The following is a 21625-nucleotide window of genomic DNA, read 5'->3' on the forward strand; positions in this document are numbered from 1 at the left end:
TGTCTGGTTTCCTTTTTTGGAATTGGATGGTATCTGTGCACTCTGCCTGAGGTCTGGCTCTTTTACCACTGGCCCAGAGTAGGAACAGTTTGTGTTCATACCTGGGTTTCAATAATCACAATGCAGATGACCCCAGAAACTAAACCTCCAAACCCAAACCACCACCCTTTCCCAGACCCAAGCATGTTTATAACAACCTCATGCCTACCTTTCCCTAGATGTCATGTCAATCATTCAAGCCAAACATTCCAATTCAATTCAAAATCATTTCTTAGTACACACAGTTCCATATCTAAGGCACTTTGTTTACTTTTGGGAATACAAGTTCAATAAATGAAATAGTAGCTCCCCTCAATACAAAGACAATAAATGAGAAAATAGCTACCCTATATACAAGGGCAATAAAGAAAAATGCCCTAACCTCAAGGACCTTACATACTACTGTGCAGTTATAAAACACAGACCCCAATAATTAATTCTAATGTATACAAGAAGGGAGAGAGCCATAAAAACTGGAAAGATCAGGAGAGACTTCATGGAGGAGGTGGTGCCAGTGTGGAGCCTGAGGGGAGGTAAAGGTTCTCAGAGGTGGAGATGAGGAGGGCAAGCATTATAGACATGGATATGCAACAACTTCTCTGAAAATTAGATGAAGTGATATCAGGTGTCAGCACAGTAGACTTCCTTCACTGAAGATGAATAGTTGGAGAAGAAATGGGTCCTTCTAATTGAGATTGTGAAGTCATCCCTGTGAGAAAGATCCCTAGGTTAAGTTTTCCCCACACTTCTTCTCCCATGCTAATAAGATAGGGAAAGGGAAGGTGATCAGCATTCAGGAATTACTCACACACACAAGGACATAGACATCTGCCCTCTACTCACTTTCCAAAGGGTTCTGCATTGGACTTTGCACTGTATCCCTTCCACCACATGCCACTAGAGTGAGTTTTCCACTGACTTGTAAACCCTTCTCAAGTCATGTATTATTCAAAACATGTGGAAAATTCAGAGTGCCCTGTGGTTCTCAAGGACTTTGAATGGACTGAGATTCACAGAATTTCAGAATGTAAATTCTCAGCAACTATCTAGTTCAGTTTATGCCTGAACCAGGTTCCCCTTTCAAATAGATAAATATACCCAGTTCTTGATAATCTAGCCTCTACCTGAAAGAGGGGATCCCTCCAGTCTCCAGAGGATACCTGTAATAAGATAGTGGCCCAGTCTATTATTACTGTTACTTTAGAGATGAGCAAACCAAGGCAGAGGGAAGGTAAGTGACTTGCTCAGGGTCACCTTGCTAGTAAGTGTCTGAATCTGGAGATCACTTTATATAACCTAATCTAATGATTAATCAAATATCAATCAATACTATGACAAGAAAGCTAGGTGTCCCAGTAGACAGAGCACTTGACCTGACATTAAGAAGATTTGAGTTCAAATCCAGATTCAAATACTTGTTTAATCTCCCGCGCCCCGCGCCCCCCCCCCCCCCCCCGCCAAAAAATTCAAAATGACTTTAGGCTGAATAGAAGTACACAGGTCAGAATGAGGGAGGTGGCAATCATGTTGTACCCTGCCTTGAGGAGAGCATATCTGGAGAATGTACAGGCTCATTTCTGGCACCCACATCTTTGAACAGATGATGTATAATTACTTGCTAGGGATTCTTGAGTAGCAGAATTCTGCTTTTCTGGGGTTTCTACTAAAATACTGTCAGGGTCTCTTCCAGCCCTGAGAATCTGTGTTTTGGGGACTCTTTTTACAAAGGTTGGTATTGCCAGTATCAGCCCCGATATGGAAGCTCATTCTATCTCTTGGTGATCTCCCCTTCCACCCCTTGCCCTCTCTCCACATACACACCTGTCTTCTTCTTATTATTCCATGTGGAGAAAACTTTAGCACAGCTCAGCCCCAGGATGAAGACTACTAGGATGCTTATGACCATGGCCCAAGGCCACTTCTTAGGAGGCTTTACAGGAACTGCAGGAGAAGGACCAACAAATTAATAGGGGTAAGGGAAGACAATGTTACAGTGGGAATGGGGTTTGTGTCCAGTGGGTTGTCTTCCCTGGGGTCATTTGCCAGCAGGGATGTAAATGGACAGGGGATTATGGGAATCCACAGCTCAGCTCCCTAGACTTTGGTCCAACTAGCTTGGCTGATTACACTCACCAGGGTACACAGCTGGTTTCTCCATTGCACTGTGCTCCACCACACAATTGTAACCTGCTCCTGAATCCCCTGGAAGGAGCTCCAGGGTGACTTGAAGGTAGAAGGTATCATCAGTATTGGGCAGGGTGCCACTGGAGCTCTCCTTCCCCCATGTAGCCTGTTCAGTAGTCTTCTTCCATATTAACAAAATAGATCTGGGGTAAAAGCCTGTGGCCAAGCAGGATAAGGTGATGGTGCCATTGGGTGAATCATGGTGGGACACATATACCTCGGGTGGCACTTTGGGAAGAAGAGAAGAGAGAAGGTATCATACCTAATGCTCCTTAGGATCCTCTGCTCTCTTTGGCCTTATCCCACCTTCAATTCCCTGCCTCCTCATTGGCTTGCTTTCTCTGTTCTACCCCCTTAGATCCAGCAGTTATCAGTACTTTAAAGATAAGGACAACAACTGGGTTTTGTGGGGCTCTTTGTCTCCCTCTCCATCTGCCTCAGTGCCCAGGAGAGTTCCCTACACACTCAGTTTTGTTGTTAGCTATTAAAGACCTTTCTAAGATTACCCTGCATGTGTTCTGCATATCTCTTGTATATGCCACTTATTTACATGTAGTCCTCATCATTAGAATATGAACCCCTTAGATACGAGAACTATTTCACCATTTAAAAAATTCCAAACACTTAACATAGTGTTTGGTCCAATCAATAAAGCAGGTGAAGTTTTCACTACAGTGTTGGATACAGACTATATATCATATGGGCAAAGACCAGCCTAACTAATTTCAGAAAGCCTCAGAATTGTGTCCCCCATCACATGCCCCTTTATGAATTATTTGGGGTGATGTAAGGGTTCCCCATCTGTGAACTGTGGATCCCTGGAGACATAATACATATGCTTCATTACTGATTCAATATTAAAATGGGATCCAAGGACCATGAGACCATATGGCATAGTGAGAGAGGATGCTGAGCTTGAGTCAAAGACCCTGACTGACTGAATTACTGACTCTGCCACCTCAGGCAAGGCTTTTCATTTCTCTGAACCTCAGTTTCCTCCACAGTAACATGAAGGGGGTTGTATTAGATGACCTCTAAGGTCCCTTACAAACTCTATATCTGTGAACCACATAGAACTAGGAGGAACTTAGAAGCATTCTAGTCTAATTGCCTCATGCTACAGATGAAATGTACAGATTCATATAGAATAGCTGGGGTGAAAACCTCTGATCTTTCCACTGTAGATACTTTCCATAGAGAATAAAAATATATTTCATGAGCATATGTTATTTTGAAATATATGTAATATTAGTGCCAAAATCTTAAAAAAACAAACACTTGAAAGTGTTTCTGCATTTTGGATTTTAATATCATGTTTCAAAGAATAACTGGAATAAAGGAAATGAGGGAAATATACAAATGGGAAAAAAGGATGACCTTGTCACCTGGCAAGAGTGAGGGATAGCCACAATGGTGGATGGCAAGAGTGCTCCATTGTTTCCTGGTGATGTCAAGAGAAAGCAAGAAAGGCTCCCAGCATGGTGAGTGGTCCCTTAGTATGCAACTTATGAAAGAACATAAATAAGAGTAATTTATGATGGGTAATGATGGACGAGGTGTAATCTGTTTCATTGGAGGAGACAGCTACATGAAAGGCAAACTCTCTTTAAGCATTTGAGTATTGTTTTTTCTTTCAATGTATTATAATACTGCAACTATAGTCATGTGGAAGTTCATGATATTGACATTTGGGGGGGCTTCATACTAAAAATTTTGGGGAAACACTGTCTTAGAGAATCCATATACAGCATGATAGGGCAACAGAATAAATTGTTGATCATCTGAACAGAGCAATAAACATATGATGTGTGCTGTTTTATTGTAAGAGGAAAATTCATTCCGGTGTCCAGCTACCTAACTCCAGAGATCTAACTTTTACATAATCATAAAAGAAAGGTGGCTTGTACCTTCTGGTAGAAGAAAGAAAACAAAGGGAACTCACAATTTTCTTTCATGCTTGAATTCCGAAGGAAGTTCTGAACCATTCCAACACAATATTTCTTAACGTAGTCTTTTCTCACATTGGTCCAGAAGAGGCTTTCTGCAATGTATTTCAAGTTTTGTGCCCTAGGGTTTAGGACCACCCAGTTTTCTTGGTGATCATCTATCTCAATCATATTCTCTCCATCCAAGCCAAATTGTACCTTGCTGTTCAACTGGATGGTATCATCCAATTCACAGCCTAGAAAATACTGCAGTGTGTAATTTCCTGGAGAAAAAGAGAAATATTGGCTACTCTTAGAGCAACTGGCTTAGGGGAAAGAGAGACATCCTTTCTGTTGCTGGTCCCAGAACACACAGGGTTTTATTTGGCTAACATTGGGAATCATCTATGCATCAGTTGGAATTATTTTGGTCGTGAAGGACATCACATTATCCCAGTCCAGGGAGAATTCTGGCCAAGCTAAGAAGGGGACATGTAACAAAAGAGGGAAGATTAGGAATCAAGTATAATTCCATTTTTAAATATGCATGCCTACTTATTTTCCCATACTGTATTCTTTCTGAATCCATATATGGCCTTTTCTCTCATGTGTAGACCCTAGAATAACAACATTCCCATGGATTAGAATGGGTAGTGATAAGGGATAAAGAAAACAAGAAAGGACAAGTTGGAAGCCAATATCAGGAGGTGGTGGCAGCAGCAGAAGAACAGTAACAGGAAACAGGTAGGACTGATCTTTGAAATCATGGAACAAGGAAGGTTCAGTAAGTTCAATATCTTTTTTTTTTTTTTTGGTGAGGCAATTGGGGTTAAGTGACTTGCCCAGGGACACATAGTTAGTAAGTATTAAGTGTCTGAGGCCAGATTTGAACTCAGGTCCTCCTGACTCCAGGGCCAGTGCTCTATCCACTGTGCCACCTAGCTGCCCCTAAGTTCAATATTTTAAGTCCACATTCAATGATCAATAAAACTTGTTCAGGGATAAAATGTGGAAGTCTTGTGAGTGAAGGGGAAGGTTTCCTGAAACATTTTCAATGGAGGATTTGGTGTCCTAGGAAAAGTGGTATTTTTAGTGAGTCCAGCCCAGGAATCAATTCTTAAAAGCTTTTCAAATAAAAGATCAGTGGCCTGAGCCTCTTGACAGTCATCCCAAATAGTTCAGGTTCCTGGGGAATTTGTCCTTCAGTTTTCTTGAAGTGAGATGAGTTGGGATGAGGAGAAATATGGTGGTGGGGATAATGGAGGCTAACTTACTTTTGAGCTTGGAGTCATCAGCTGTTAAGAATTGGATCAAGGCTTGGGCGTCCCCCTCATGGATTTTTATCAAATGACTCCACTCCTCAATTAGGTTGGTCCGCAGGACATCAGAAATCCAGTCTGCCTTGATTGTAGCCTGATGGTTCATTTTATCATAAGAAAGCCACTGAATGTCATCAATAACACCAACACCAGTGAAGTACAAGAGAGAGTAGCGTGTACCCACTATAGTGAACTTATGTTCATGCCAATGGTAGACTAAATGACAGAGAAGGAAAAAGGAGATCACATATGGGGGTAGAGTCAGAAGCCTAGAGTCTCCTCCCACCCATCCACCTGCAACTATGACTTTCTATAATTATAAGATTAAGGTGGGGCATGAATGTCCTGAAGGACAATCTGGGAGGAAATCCTGCACCCAACTGAATTTCTAGAGAGTGACTATCACAGGACTGGATACAAACCAGGGTTCAATAAGACCTTGTGAACTGGTTTATCCAGAGTGAAACCTTATACTTACAGAAAGCTTTTTTGCTAAATCAGGTCAACTCATCACATCATCTGTCTCAGGGTCCATATAGGGTAAGTGAGGAGTAGAGAGAACTATGAGAGAGGATTAGTATTGTTAGCGGAGAGGGGAAGGCAATATGTTTGAACTGTAAGAAGAGGAAGGCAGAATGTGTATATGTTTTGCCCAAAATGGGCAACAGTGTTACCATCTATGGTAGAGCATGCACAGTAGCAAGTATATGAAGCTAAGTTAATGCCATTGTTGATGATGTAGAAAATGGCCCCTTCCAGGATGGAGAGAGTGAAAGAGTATGAGCAAACAGTAGTAAAGAATCAGGTAGGACTCTGGAGGTAAGAATATAAATCAGTTGTACTGTTATAAAGCATTTTGTCCTGTGTCTATTTTTATGCTTTGCTAGAATTTTTCCCCCTGTGGAAAAGAAAACCAGAAGAATGTGTGATAGCAGTGACATGAAAATACATGTGGCATTTCAGTCATGTTATTGCTAAACTGCTTTAGGTGTGAGAATGGTAGCTACATAGTACTGTGGCCTAGAAAATTAGGTGTGAGAATGGTAGCTACTTAGTACTGTGGTCTATTCTTCCAGCTTTGGAGGAAGCACCAGAACCATGGGTCTGATGCAAAAACTTCAAAGGGAGGACAGGTATCACTCAGACCTTTTTGCATATGACCCAGGATTGGAAGATAACAATGGGGTGGCCCACATTAACCAAAAAGAAGAGATTTGATAAAAGCTTGAGTGGTGGACACAATACAACATGAGGACATTGGCTTGAGTTCTTGCTCTGAGTAAAACAAAGTAGCTATGGAAGTTTTAGCTTATTTGCTGATAATCTGAACATTCAGAACATGGGGAATTGATGAAGTAAAGTGATATGCTGGTCCTGATTTTGACCAATGAAAAATGAATGAGTACTGATATAAAGATGATGGAAATCTTGCAAGGAAATGACTATGGTATTTTTCCTGATACATATAAAGAGAAGGACATCAGGTACAGTTTGAAGGGGCCAAGGCATGGAAATTGGAATAATTGTTGCCATTTTATTATTTATTTATAAACGGATATAGAGGATGGCATAGCCAAGATTCTACAGGATAACTTGTATTGAGAGGGAAGCTCTGAAGAAAGAAACATTGAGGATTAGGGAAGAAATCACATTTTTTTTTTTGCAGGGCAATGAAGGTTAAGTGACTTGCCCAGGGTCACACTGCTAGTAAGTGTTAAGTGTCTGAGACCAGATTTGAACTCAGTTCCTCCTGAATCCAGGGCCAGTGCTTTATCCATTGCACCATCTAGCTGCCCCCAAAGCAATCACTTCTGATGGGCAAAATGGAACTTTCCTAAGAGACACAGAACACGCAAATTCTTCTAGTGATGTCAGGAAAGTTGAGGACCAGAACAAGCTGAGCATTGTAATGAAATTCGAGGATAACAAAAGGCAAAGAAAATTGCATTGGTAATAAGAGTTTCCTCATCTGGGAGCTCTCCATAGCAATGAAATCCACCTAAAGTCCCAATCACTCTCCTTTTCTGCATCTACCCAGAAGAATGATGTGCAGATAGGAAATGGCAGAAAATGATGAACAGGGAATTAAAATCCACATTAGCTGAGGAAATGATAGGAGAGAAAATGGCTGGTCTCACAATGATTTCAAGCCATGAGTTACAGTTAAAGTTGATCCCAGGTTAATGAGAGAACTTTTGGTGTGATCATCAAACTCTTATCGGTTTGGAGCCAACCATGTAAACAAGGAGTTTGTTATTGGAATAGAAAAAGGCAAAGGTGCTTTCAGTTTTCAGAAGGGCAAAGAATTAGGATTCTTCCTAAAATAGAAATATACATTTGGCAGATTTATTTTAAGTTAGAATAGTTAGTTTATGCCTTGAATTATTGGGATACAAAGAGACTTCTAAAGACTGTAATTAGTAATTAGCTAAAGCTAAAGAGAGAAATTTAATAGAGTTCGATATAAAGTTCTTCACTTTCATTAAAAAGAGTTAAGTAGGGGCAGCTAGATGGTACAGTGGTTAAAGCACCGGCCCTGAATTCAGGAGTACCTGAGTTCAAAAATCCGGCCTCAGACATTTGACACTTACTAGCTGTGTGACCCTGGGCAAGTCACTTAACCCCCATTGCCTGCAAAAAAACCCACAAAACAACAACAACAAAAAAAGAGTTAAGTATCCAATAATATATTGGGCTGGACACCAATTAATGGGGAAAAAAGACTTGAGTGTTTTAGTTCCTGCCTATTTCCTCCAATGGAGGAAGAGGTGAAAGGTAATTTGTGGGGAGGAGAAGGAAGCAGAGCAAAAGAAATACCCAAAATTTGAAAAGAAAACTTTTAGCTGTGCTCCCTAAAAATGATTGATGTGGACAGAAAGGAGAGAAAGGTAAATATCACATAAGCTCTGCCAGATCTGATTGGTTAGAAAATTGCTGCCTTCAGGGAGTCCCCACACTGAAAGTATAAATAGTTCTGGATAATAACTTGCAATTCTAGTCAATCCTTACCAACCTTTCCAATCAATAGCTAGCAACTGTTAATGAAGAGAGGAAAGAGACTTCTTTCTATTCCAGCCACTAATTCGTTTCCATTATTTTGTTTTCTTTTACCTATGAAAAATTTCTTTGGAAATGTTCCAAAATCATCTGAATTGGACAAATAGGAAAAGGGATCTGCCTTAGTTAGAACATGGTAGATAAAGAGGCTTGCCTGCTCCAATGGCCTGATTAGGTGATAGTATTGGGAAGGGTTTGCATGTGAGCCCCAGCATGAATTGGTAGTGTTGACACTGATCTAGAGACAGAGAATTGGGGACATTTGTGAACAGGATTGCCTACCTGATATTTTTCTTTCATGGGATCATTTGCAAATCTGTGTCCCTGGATTAAATTGCCCTAGTCATTATTATTCCCAAATCCCTTGTTAGCACCTGCATGTTTGATATTGGTCTGGGTACTGTACCTAACAAGGAGGGGGATTGGCACAAGGTGCCAATATGGGAAAACATATCCAAGCCAAAGCTGCTTCTGTTTTCTAAGAAGTTCTCAAAGACTCTTGTAGTTGGCAAGGAGCTCTGAAGCTCCCTCCTCCAATTTGTATCTGAGCAGAAAGCTCTCAAATCCCAGAGAAGTAGTTATCCAGTAGTTATCCAGCCCAGTTTATCTGGGAAGATGGGAATGGGCTTCATTGTTCACTTCCCACTGATAAATATCACCTTATTTCTGGTCAGCAGAGACTAGTCTTGGCTAAGGAAGATCCCAAATTAGCCCCAATTAGGGCCTTTACCTGTGATACCTAGGAATTCCTCTGTCTAGTGTGATAAAATAATGGGATTAATCTCCAGGTGGGTCTTTGAGTATCCGCTAAATCCCATTATTAGATTTTAAACATCACACTAGAGTTCAGAGATAACAACACAATTGCTACACTTAATTGCTCCATGACATATCTGAGGTCATAGAGAAGCACCCTAACCTTAAGTTTGAGCTGATTAGATACTGAAGATACCTCATGGGGAAAAAATAGTGGTATACTCAATACAATCCTGGGGCATGGTGCATGAAGCTATCAGTGAGGAACACCTCCTACCAGTGCAAATCAGCACCTGCCCATCAACTTGGAGCCAAGACAGTTCCTGGGGACCCTGAAAGATTAAATACCTGACCTACGGTAATAATATAGGATGAATCAGGGGCTGGACTTGAACCCTGGTCTTCCTGACTCAAGAACCAGCTCCTTATCTAATCCAACATGCTGCCTCTCATGAAGAAAACATGTAAATACCCAATTTAATTCTGTGAACAGAGACATGACAGCAGCCATGAGGAATTGGAACCCTCAATATGAGGACTGTCTTTGCTTTCCTCCATCCCTTTTTTTCCACCATCTCCTAGGTGCCAACCTGGATAGCTCATGTCCTTCCCTCCTCTTCTCTTCCTCATGGATTAAGGTCGTCTCAAGAATTCCTTAGCATTCAAGGACCTTAGAGCCAGATATGGGATTCCCCTTCCTTTATTTCTTACAGTGTCCTGACTCTTGTAGTCTAAATGTCTATAAGGCCTAATAATTCTTGCTTGATGAATGGATATAAGCCAGGGACCATTGTCTCAGATCAATTGGCTTTTCTTCCTGAACCTTTCCTCTAACTGATTCTGATTGGTTGGGGTCACTTCAGATTCACCCCCATGACTCAAGGCTCCAAGTTGTCTTCTTATCTGTGTGCTCCTGTGGGTTTCTTCACTCTGTATTGCAGTCTCCCCATGAAACTAGGAGTTCCTTGAGGTCAGGCGCTGTGCCTGCTCCCATTAGACTAGTATCCAGAGGGTAGAAAACAGGATCTTCCCTATCACCCCCATTAAACCAGGGGTGGGGGTGAGGCAGGAGACTTTGTGTCTCCCTTATCAGACTAAGCTAAGGACTGAACTTCCCACAACAGACTTGGAGCTCTATATCCCTCCCCTGCTTCCCTCTGACTCACCTGCTTGTGTCTTCCTGAAAGCAAACAGCATCAGAATAAGCATCCATGATGAGAATGACCTCCTCCTCCAGTTTCCCATCTTGTTCTATAGGTGACTGGGCTCCTCCACACCAGCCCAATTATGGCATGCTGGGGAGAATGGAGAAGAACTCTGAAGTGGTTGTCAAAGATGTCAGGATTTGGATACTCTCATCTCCATTTGCTCACCCTCTCCATCCTTACAAAAATAGATGAAGCAGAGAAGAGAAAAGAGACAGGAGTCCTCATATTTCACAAATAAACTCATTCAACCAACTGACTTCTGGTCCTCACCCAAAGTACTCTTCTCCACACTTCCTGTATGGTTCCCACTTCATGTTCCTTTAGTAGGAATGTCTTAGCTTTCCCTGGAATGTATTTGCACTCTACACTCTCAGAAGGTTCTACCATAAGTTTGGCACAAATAGTTCTCATGAACATTTGCTGGGTAAAGTCTCTAAATTTGCACGTCTCATATTCCTTTTGAGATACTAAAATTCTGCTTGCATCATAGAGCATAGTGGATTCTTTGATTTGGGCACACCATGCTGGGCAGTCCTTTGCCACTGTCTCCCATGCTATGCAATCAATTCCAAATTTCTCCAGAGAGACCTTGATAGTGTCCTTGTATCACCTCTTCTGACTTCCATGTGTGCACTTGTCTTTTCTGTAAAATAGCCTTTGGGGGAGATATTTTTGGCATCCAAACAATGTAGACAGCCCATCAGAGTTGTGTTCTGCAGTAGAGTTTGGATGCTTGAGTTCAGCTTGAGAAAGGACCTGAGTGTCTGGTACTTTATCTTGTCAGGTGATCTTCAGAGTCTTCCTAAGACAGTCCAAATAGAAGTAATTCAGTTTCCTGGCATGTTGCTGGTAGACTGTCCAGGTTTCACAGGTATATAACAACAAGGTCAGCACAGTTGCTCTGTAGACCTTCAGTTTTGTGGGCCAGCCAATACCTCTGCTCCACACTTGCCTTCAGAGCCGTCAAAACACTGAGCTTGCTCTGACAATGCATGTATCAACCTCATCATCCATTGTAATAAAAAAGAAAGAAACTGGGAAGCCTCTCTGGTCAAAGAAACCAACCTTTATTAGGAGAAACAAAGGTGGGGGTTCTACATTCCACCTGGTATGGTTTAACTGTATCAAGATTAAATGTAGGGGCGGCTAGATGGCACAGTGGATAGAGCACCGGCCCTGGAGTCAGGAGTACCTGAGTTCAAATCCGGCCTCAGACACTTAACACTTACTAGCTGTGTGATCCTGGGCAAGTCACTTAACCCCAATTGCCTCACTAAAAAAAAAAAAAAAAAAAAAGATTAAATGTAAACGTTCCAAATGGCATGTTATTGTAGTCATTAAAGAAAAGGCTAACTGAAAAAAAAGTCCAGGCACATTAACAGTAATTGACAGTAACTTAAAGTTGCTTCTTGCAAACAAATATAAGAGAAATAACAATATGAAAAATAGTAATGAGTCATAGGAACAGAATGTCAAAAAATTAAGATGAATTTATTAGCAATTATTGAATGAAAGTCTGAAGGACTGTAGGTACTTCAGTGTTGAATCACTAAGGGAAATATGAGCAATAGAAATAAATGAAGGATAAGTATTAAAGAAAAACTTATTGACACAAAACCTAAACCACCAAAAGAAAATTGATTTCTTTGAACCTATATAAAATGTAGAGAGCAAGAAGACAAATGAAGTGAGCATGTAACTAAAAATAAAAGGAACAAATTGAAAACAAAGCAAAAACGAATTGACAAAATCTAGAACAGGTCTGACGTGCCTTGGTTGTGCTACTCTGTCCACAATAACTTGTAGTTCCAAATATGACGTGGAGTTGTTTCTTTGTTTCCATTTAGTGTTGAGTTGTCTTCCAGGTGAATGCCAAAAGGTACTTGACATATTCACTGATCAGAAAACTGAAAAAGGCTTAGCATAAATCAATACGAGTAAAAACAATTTAGCTCTACCTGAAGGGGACTAAATATATCCTGAATAATCTGTATTAGGTACCTAGAATGGCATAGGAATTAATAGCACAGAGATCTTACATAGAGAGTAACAATGGAGTGGTTATCATCAGAGACTGATCCAGATGTTTCAGAGTTCCTTTATCAATGAAAAATGGTCCAGATGAGCAGTTCTTTACCTTATTAATTTAACTTCATAGAGCTTTTACATGAAAAACAGTAGTAAAACTAATGCTGATAATTGCAAAACACTTTTGAAAATATATAAACTATAATTTCAGAAATGATAGATGGTATTAATTAATAGTAATATTTTTCACAACATCATTAATCTTGCCAATTTTACAACAATAATTTTAATGTCCAAGTTGTAGTTTTAAAGACACTGTAATTTCAAAGAAGGATCACCTTTTATATCAAGCAACAGACAAGGCTGTTCTTAAAAGCCTCACATTATTAGAAAAACTAGCCCAAACTATTCAGAGGAAACTGCTTAGTAGTGGCTCAAGTTATACTAGTTGTTACAAATACAGAGAGAGAGAATAAGGCGAACAGTCAACAGTAACTAAGTATACACTCCACATCTCTTTCAATGTTATTAAATAGTTGGCATGAGCAGCAATGAGTCATCACTATTGTTAAAGCATCAACATTGAGTTATTTAGAATCAGGAAGTCCACATGTTCCCAATTTTGTGTTGTAAGCCATCCTTCTCCTCCCCAAGACCTACATACTTCATTCTGAATGGTACTAATGTTTCTCCATGGCATAGAATTGAGTGGAGAAAACCCAATCTGTCTCAGGTTAGTCCTGAAATTTCTCTGCTCCTGATCAGCCTGGTTCTCCTACAATGTTTAACAAGGTCATATTTTTTCTGCAGTAAAAAAAAAATCTAAGGGTTTGCTTTTGCCTGCTTTGGACTCAAGTGCAGGTGTTATTTCAAGTCTTGAGATCCTGGTTACTCCATTTCTTTTCTTTCTTTTTCTTATCCCTTTGAAAAATGCACAGAGCTATGATTTTGAACTCACTAATATTCTTCTCATCCAACTCAGGACAATTATTCATGAAAAAACTTTGATTTCTGAGGATGACTGATTTGCAAAAGCTGTATTAATGATTCTAGGATCTTTGCCATTTTACAGTCAATCATAAACTTCATTCGGGGGCTCTTTCTCTTCTTGCTTAGTTTCCTGAAACTTACTAAAATTTTCTGCTAGAGCCTTTTATGCTTGAACCAGCCTATTCTCAAGTATAAGAAGGTTATTCTCCAGATTCCCCTCAAGTTCGGAGGTCTGGAGATTATATTCAAAGAGAGGTGATTGGCAATTCCCCCAGCTTGGCTATTTGTCTTCACTATGAAATCTGATAAATACCAATAAATCTATGGCTTGGGTAGCCAGTCCAAGCAATTCTCTAATATGCAAGTGAAAAAAAAAAGAGATGACAGATTCAATTTCCTCAGACAACTACAACAAAGAAAAGAGTTGACCACTATGATCACAAATCACCCAAGAAGGTTAGAAAGGGGTAATTATTTTTAAAAAGGTTTATAACTTAAGTAACTAACCTAAATGTTTCTAAGTAGAAAAAATAACTATTTCTAATTTAAACAGCTCATCTGAAGGGTTTCCTAATGTACAAAGTGTGATCACAAAAAATGGAGAAGAAAGAGAAGATAACTTCACCACCCATTCCTTCCCCCCACCCCCATGGGCTACTAGGGTTAAGTGACTTGCTCAGGGTCACACAGCTAGTGTCAAGTGTCTGAGGTCACATTTGAACTCAGGTCCTCCTGAATCCCGGGCCAGTGCTTTATCCACTGTGCCACCTAGCTGCCCACACCACCTATTCCTTTTAACCAGTTTATGGTTTCAATATCTGGTTAAAGAATAAAATCGAAGAATTAAAAAGAATTCTGATTAGAACAATATATCAAGGTAATACATACACAGTACAAACATTTCAATGGGGCCTGTCATACCCTATGTGAGATTTCTTTTCTAACTGACTACATGACCCTCTATGAAGTTAGCTGTAACTTTTCTCTGAGTCTGTAGTTATCTAGACATGTCACATACAGCAATTAACAAGGATAGAGTTCTCTTTTTTGAAGGAACCTATTAGATAACACCCTGCTAGACTAAAGTATTGTTGTTTACATAAACTGAATAAGCAGGGACCTCATTATATTTGTTACAGTGTTGTCAAGCAACTCTATGAGGACCTTAATTTCCCCTTTCAATAAAGAATTGAAACTGCTCGAGCCATGATGTCACCAGGTACTCCTGTAGCTCAGCATCTGGCTGTTTGCTGCACCTAACCTTTGCGCTACACCTCTCATCTACAGCAAAGAGAGTACTGAATAAATCCCTAAACTCTGAATTCTACTGGCTGCAGTAACAAGATCCTAATGACCCTAACCAATTGGTAACCAGAGGCAAGACCAGGCAGCTTGCTGTACCTTGTAAGTATGGGCCCTAGGAGGTTGTTTCTTGGGTTGAAGACAAACCCACCCTCAACAGTCTGTATTTTTGTAGTGAATCCCACACAGAGTCAAGCTAATTTCCCTATGTCTGACTCTGTCTCTTTACACAGACCAATCAGACTTCTTTCTTTCTTTCTTTCTTTCTTTCTTTCTTTCTTTCTTTCTTTCTTTCTTTCTTTCTTTCTTTCTTTCTTTCTTTCTTTCTTTCTTTCTTTCTTTCCTTCCTTCCTTCTTCTTCCTTTCCTTCTTCTTCTTCTTCTTCCTTTCTTTCTTCTTCCTTTCCTTTCTTTCTTTCTTTCTTTCTTTCTTTCTTTCTTTCTTTCTTTCTTTCTTTCTTTCTTTCTTTCTTTCTTTCTTTCTTTCTTTCTTTCTTTCTTTCTTTCTTTCTTTCTTTCTTTTTCTTTCTTTCTTTCTTTTTTTGTGAGGCAATTGGGGTTCAGTGACTTGCCCAGGGCCACACAGCTAGTAAGTGTCAATTGTCTGAGGTCAGATTTGAACTCAGCTACTCCTGACTCCAGGGCTGGTGCTCTATCCACTGTGCCACCTAGCTGTCCCAGATTTCTTTCTTAATAAGACTTCCTTAGAATCCCTAATGTAAATTCTAGAATCTAAAACAATCTAAAATTGTAAGAATCTGGTACTAGTCAGATAAAGCAAGCAGATAGAGAACAAAAAAATGAAATGTTTAATTATTTTCCTCTTCTGCAAATTTAGTTTCTAATTACTTTTATATCTTAGTTTCCTGTTTTTAAGGTTTTTCTCTTTTGATTGCTAAAAGGAAAGGCATAAGTACACCATACTCAAATCATAGTTTTAGAATCTCCAATCACAATTTTAGTCTAAAATTATTTATTATCTGTCCTTTATCTCTACAACCTTTAATGTGACCAGCATTGGAAATAGAAAAGAGAGATTTGTTTTTTAGGAAGAGGTGCTGGGGAGAGGGAGGAGGCGGGGAGAAGTTGAAAGAGTTACAGTTCCTTGCTTTCTGGTGCTCAAAAGATTTCTCCATACACTTTTATCTTTCTCTCTAAGTAGAAACCAGAGAGACATTAAGATGAAAAACATTGTTTTTATCATAAAATTATTTTCTATTTTCCAGTTTACATGTAAAGATAGTTCTCAACATTTGTTTGTATAAGATTTCTAGTTTCTAGTTCCAAATTTTTCCCTTCCTACCTTTCTGCCCCCCTCCCCAAGATGGAAAGCAATCTGATATAGGTTATATATGTACAATCCCATTAAATATATTTCTGCATTAGTCATGTCGTGAAAGAAAAATCAGAACAAACAGCAAAAATCTCAAAAAAGAAAAAGAAACAAAAAAGTAGAATCAGTCTGGTTCAATCTGTATCCTGATTCCACAGTTGTTTTTCTCTGGATGTGGAGAGCATTTTCTATCTTGAGTCCTTTGGAATTATTTTGGATCATTGTATTGCTGAGAAGACCCAAGTCTATCACAGTTGATCATCACGCAATGTCGTTGATACTGTGTACAATGTTCTCCTGGTTCTGCTCATTAAGACGAACAATTTAGCAAGAGAAACAGAGAAGAATCTAAAGTCATAGCCTTTCCTGAGTTCAGAGAGGAATGGACCGGTGAGAAGATTCTAGGTCCAGGGTTCCCGGGAGAAGGAACCTGTTCTGTAATCCCCAAAGTATTCACCAGGGTTCCTAGGAACCCCGAGTCCAATCTTTTGTCCCTTACAGTTGCCAAGCTGTAAAAAAAGAAACTGGAAAGCTTCTCTGGGCAAAGAAACCAACTTTCATTAAGAGAAACAAAGTTAGGGTCTACAATCCACCCAGTAAGGTCTGAGACCTCCAGATACAGAATAATTCACAGTTACATATAGTTTTCTTTGTCCCCGTCTAGTAGGGGGAAAAAACTTGCTATTACTGTGAGATTTAAAATTGGATATTAGATCATAAACCTCCCCTACTTAACCCTTCCCTTAATTCATCTCCCAGACTAGTAAATGGAAGAAGCTTCTGGTTTTCTAGATAGAGCCTTTATTGTATATAAGGTGTTGTTGATTAGAAGGATAGGAAAACAGAAATACAGTACAAATCGTCTTAAATCTAGGCTTAGTCTATATTCCTTATAAAAACTCACCAAACCGATTTAGGCCACCTTTGGAGTGAGTCAGACCATCTGTGCCGCGCCGCCCGGAGTCCCGCCAAGCCGGCAAAAAAGGCTACTCCCCTTCTCTCCACCCCGGAAGTCAAAAAACCCGGCAGGCAGTCTGACATGCGCAGCAGGCGGACTGTACCCGGCAGGCAGTCTGACATGCGCAGCAGGCGGACTGTACCCGGCAGGCAGTCTGACATGCGCAGCAGGCGGACTGTTCATCTCCTCCCCAAAAGGGTGGTCCTTGAAAAACTGGCGTCTTTCAGTTATCCTAGCCGACTGTTAAAAACTTTCATATTTTACCACATTTCATACATTTGTTTTTACCAGTAGGTTGTTGAGAAATGGGGAGTCCTTTTGGGTAGCAAGTGGGGTAAATGACATTTTATTATAAAGATGATTAATGTAGTCAAGATAATTAGTACAGTCAAACACAAGCATAGTGATTATGATTATAATTATATACTTCTTATAGTGATTACTATTACATTCTTTATTATTAATAGTTAGGTTGACTAACACGGACATTTTCCTGGGACTGTACCATAATTTGCTCACACACAGGTGTCTATTTTAATGTGCGACTATGCTCTCACTATAAATAACACAGTTATTTCTTATCCTAATGATTATAGCTGATAAAAGATTAACAAGGCAACACAGAGGAAAGCAATCAAGGCATTGATTATTGATCTTTTTCCTTTCACTATGTGGACATCCCTGGAAAGTATACTGCCAATGTAAGTGACCTTACCTACAACATTCAATATTTCTCCCTTTGATATAGCCAATGGTTCCATGTATGCATGATGTGGGACTGGCTTGTGAGGAACCTGTATTTTCTTAATGTTAGACCAAAATTAGCACAAGCAGCAGAGAATCAATCAATGATTTTTTGAATCTCAGCCTCAGAAGCTGCATTGAATGTATAATCATCTATAAACAAAAAGTCATGCATCAATTTCCCCTCTCATTTAGGCTTGGCTTATAGCCTTTTCAAGTTAAATAATTGACAATAACTGGGAGCTGTTCTTGATGCCATTTTCATCCTCATTTAAGGCATCTGATGACATTGCTGAAAACATCATGCTAAAAAGCATGAGATCAGGTACACAGTCCTACTTCAATCCACTGGTGACTGGGAAAGCACAAGTATATCATCCTTATCAGAACCCTGGGCAAGAATTCCATCAAGAAACTGATGAGGGGCAGCTAGGTGGTGCAGTGGATAGGGCTCCGGCCCTGGATTCAGGAGGACCTGAGTTCAAATCCGACCTCGGACACTTGATACTTACTAGCTGTGTGACCCTGGGTAAGTCACTGAACCCCAATTGCCTCACCAAAAAGAAAAAAAGAAACTGATGAACAATACTGATGAAATTCTCTGGGCACCCACATTTTGCCAAAATTTTCCACAAGCCCTAAGAATAGAGAGTGTCAAAGGCCTTGATGCCATCAACAAATGTGTATAGGCCTGTCTTCTGATCCTGGCATTTCTCCTAGAGTTGTTGGGAAGCAAACACCATATCAATCATTCTCAGGTCCTTTCTGAAACTACACTAGCTCTCAGGTAGATGATCATCTTCCAGGTGATTAAGGAGGACTCTGGCAAGAATCTTGCTAGCAAATACCAAGAGAGAGAAAACACTCTGTGATTGTAATGTGATAGGGTTTCCTCTCCTCACCACAGGCTCCATTTCACATATACTCATGTCCACTAGAAAGTGGTGATTCTCTCTAACAAGAGATATAGCAGCTGACGATAAGAGGATGGGAGGACCATGTTAGATACTAAACCCCAGAGGGAAGGGGATGAGGAAGTGGGAGTCTTGGGGCACAAAATGAACTTAATTTTTCCTTTATGAACTATCAGAGATGCAGGGCTTTGGCACTTTGGGCCACAAAAACTGGGGTGAAATTGAGGAAATGAAAAGCTTTTAAACAGAACGTGATGATGAGCTTGAGGCAGAGACAAAAGAGGAGTTCATTTCTCTCCTGGATACCCATTGAGGCGATGTTTGCTTGGAGAAACAATGAGGCGTGTTAGCTCTGGGAACAAAGAGAAAGAATAGCTCCATTTCTTATTTCTCATTTTTGCCATTTATATTCATTTTATATCTTAATTCATTGTTTTTACTCTTGGATTGATTTTGCTTGCATTGTCTGGGAATGGTAAATGTGGTATGGAATTCAACAAGCCTTTGCTGAGCATATGATAATTGTAAGGTGCTGTGCTAGTTGCTATAAATGCCCCCAAAAGAATGAATAAGTTTTTATTATACATTTACTGTATACTAAGCATGCCAACAAATTCTGTGGAAACAAATAGAAAAGAGCCATTCCTTGCATTCAATGAGCTTACATTCAAATGGAGGAGGTAACATACACAATAATGGCAGCCTAGGAAAGATATTTTATTTAAAAATCTACAGGGAGGATGAGTTGAATGAAAGGAGAGAAGATTGACAGCTTTCTAGGAGCAATTGTAGTATGGATTTGATAATTCTAGAACTAGGAAGTATAGGGGAAAAAGAGGAACAGGGTATGCATGGTAGCTGGTTGCAGAGAAGATCACAGGGGAGTAAAGTCCATCCTGACTTGAGCCAGACTAGATATTGGGGGTCCTCTGAAACAATCCCAATAAGGAGAGCCCAGGACAAGGCTTCCAAAGCTGAAAAGGTTCAATCCTCCATATCATGGTTGCTGGTCCAAGCAGCAAGGTAGTTAGTAAGGAAATGACCAGGGATTAAAGAGAAAAATTTTAACAACAGTCACTTCACTCAAACCTACATTCTACTGCAATGTTATGCTGGATGGGAGCCCATGATTTTCAGAACTGATTACCTAATATACACATGGTAAACATGGAGAAAGTAGCAAAGGGGGAAGACTGCCAAGAGTTAGAGTTCTCAGAGGTTGGAGAGTCCTGTGCTCTACTTTGATATTCTACTTGGACCAGAGTGAGACACCTTTACTCCTAGCTCCAAACCCCATCACCCCCTCTCTACTCTAACTTTTATTTAAGTCATCTTTGGATTTTCTTATGGTATCTGATTGTTTGCTTGCTCCTTCTGGCAGCCTGTCTGTAGATTTTGCTCATCACCACATTGCTTCTTTCTTTCCCTCTATGGATATTGCAGAGGTAGATGGTTCAGATCCACCCCTGGCTTCCCTTCTCAAGAAAGTGAAAGTCCCACTTCATTAGAAAACCACACATTTAGAAGGAAACACCTCCAGAGAACCCTGTACCACTATAACCCATGACCTCCTTAGTCCCAGAGAGCTCCCTTATTCTTTATCACTAATTCTTGACACTGTTTCATGCTCTGCTGGCAGAATTGTAAAGGTCCCCTCATACACTAGGAAGGACAGCATTGCCTTTACAACTGGCTGCTTATGGTCCTTGCATTGGACAAAATGCTATTAGGTTCTCCCCAAACAATGGCTTTATCTGCTCCCTTTCTTCTCACACCAGAACAGTTCTACTTCCTTCTGCTCCAACCTAACAATGCTCTCTCTCTGTGTCTCTGTCTCCCTGTTTGTTTGTCTCTCTTTCTGTCAATCACTTATCCTTACTGGTCTTCATGTTGAAGAAGTTTAGGGGTGGCAGAATGTGTACATCATGGAAAAGTCTCCAAATAAAAAATTTCCCTAATCTCAGTTGGGTGGCCTGTCCTGGTGCTAGAAAATTAATTGGACAAAGATGCTAAATGCTCTACCCACTGTACCTAGGAAAAAGGCCTGTCCTGTCCAACATTATTTGTGCTGTTGGTTATTTATGATAGAGAGCCATTCTGGGCTATGGATGGTTGGGAAGAGACACTAGGGTTCTGAGAATCCACATTTTAAGTCCTATTTCCCTCCCTTCTTTTCCTATCTTTCAGACCCACAGACATGAGGCTTAGTTTACTGTGACTGACACAGCAGAGGTGTTCCTGCATCTCATCATAATTAATTTTATGGATGATATTGAGTTAGTCTCTTATAAGAAACAGAACCACCAGATTGTACCCAAGGTGTCCTGGCACTCCACAGGCTGGGGGCCCACCATCATTGAGTAGAAGTGGCATTTGATGATGGACTATGAGAAGAAGTTCCACCAGACCCTCTATTTCTTTAAACAGGATGACACCCATGGCAATAGGAATTCAGTCCCATTAAGTCTCTCCTTCCCAGTCTCTCCCCTCCCTGGGCTTTGTTCCACCCTCCCTCCAACAATCCAGTGGCCAATATACCTGGATACTGTGCTACCAGATTGAGCATCCATAGATTCTGATCACTGATCCATCCTTCCTCAGGGAAACAGACTGGGAAGGATCTAATTCTGAGACAGACTTCTGAACAAAGCCAGTTTACCAGGATACCTGATGCTCTTGATGGAGCAGGTATAGGAAATCTTTTCCTTCAGCCCAGGCTTTCAACTTTCACTATTTTCCAAATGCCCTTGATCACTGGATCCCTAGTCAAGCACCAAACATTCTAACACACCTGGGTCCTGAATTCTGATGTGGTCATTCATATCTTAGGCCTATTTTGAAGTCTGTAATTTTTTTGTGGGGCAATGAG

The 21625-nt window shown here is 40.3% G+C and overlaps 1 protein-coding gene across 1 annotated transcript; it reads right to left on the reverse strand.

Annotated features, from left to right (window-relative positions):
- Positions 1-450: 450 nt before the first annotated feature.
- On the reverse strand, positions 451-17103 carry LOC122743576 (zinc-alpha-2-glycoprotein-like). The gene is made up of 7 exons (XM_043988633.1): positions 17045-17103; positions 10447-10575; positions 5423-5683; positions 4166-4432; positions 2173-2451; positions 1861-1980; positions 451-748 (listed from the first exon to the last, which is right to left on the reverse strand). Exons 2-7 carry the CDS (start codon positions 10523-10525, stop codon positions 687-689), a joined length of 1068 nt encoding a protein of 355 aa, XP_043844568.1. The 5' UTR covers positions 10526-10575; positions 17045-17103; the 3' UTR covers positions 451-686.
- Positions 17104-21625: the final 4522 nt, after the last annotated feature.

This window comes from Dromiciops gliroides, chromosome 2 (assembly GCF_019393635.1).
Source record: "Dromiciops gliroides isolate mDroGli1 chromosome 2, mDroGli1.pri, whole genome shotgun sequence".
Classification (NCBI taxonomy): Eukaryota; Metazoa; Chordata; class Mammalia; order Microbiotheria; family Microbiotheriidae; genus Dromiciops; species Dromiciops gliroides.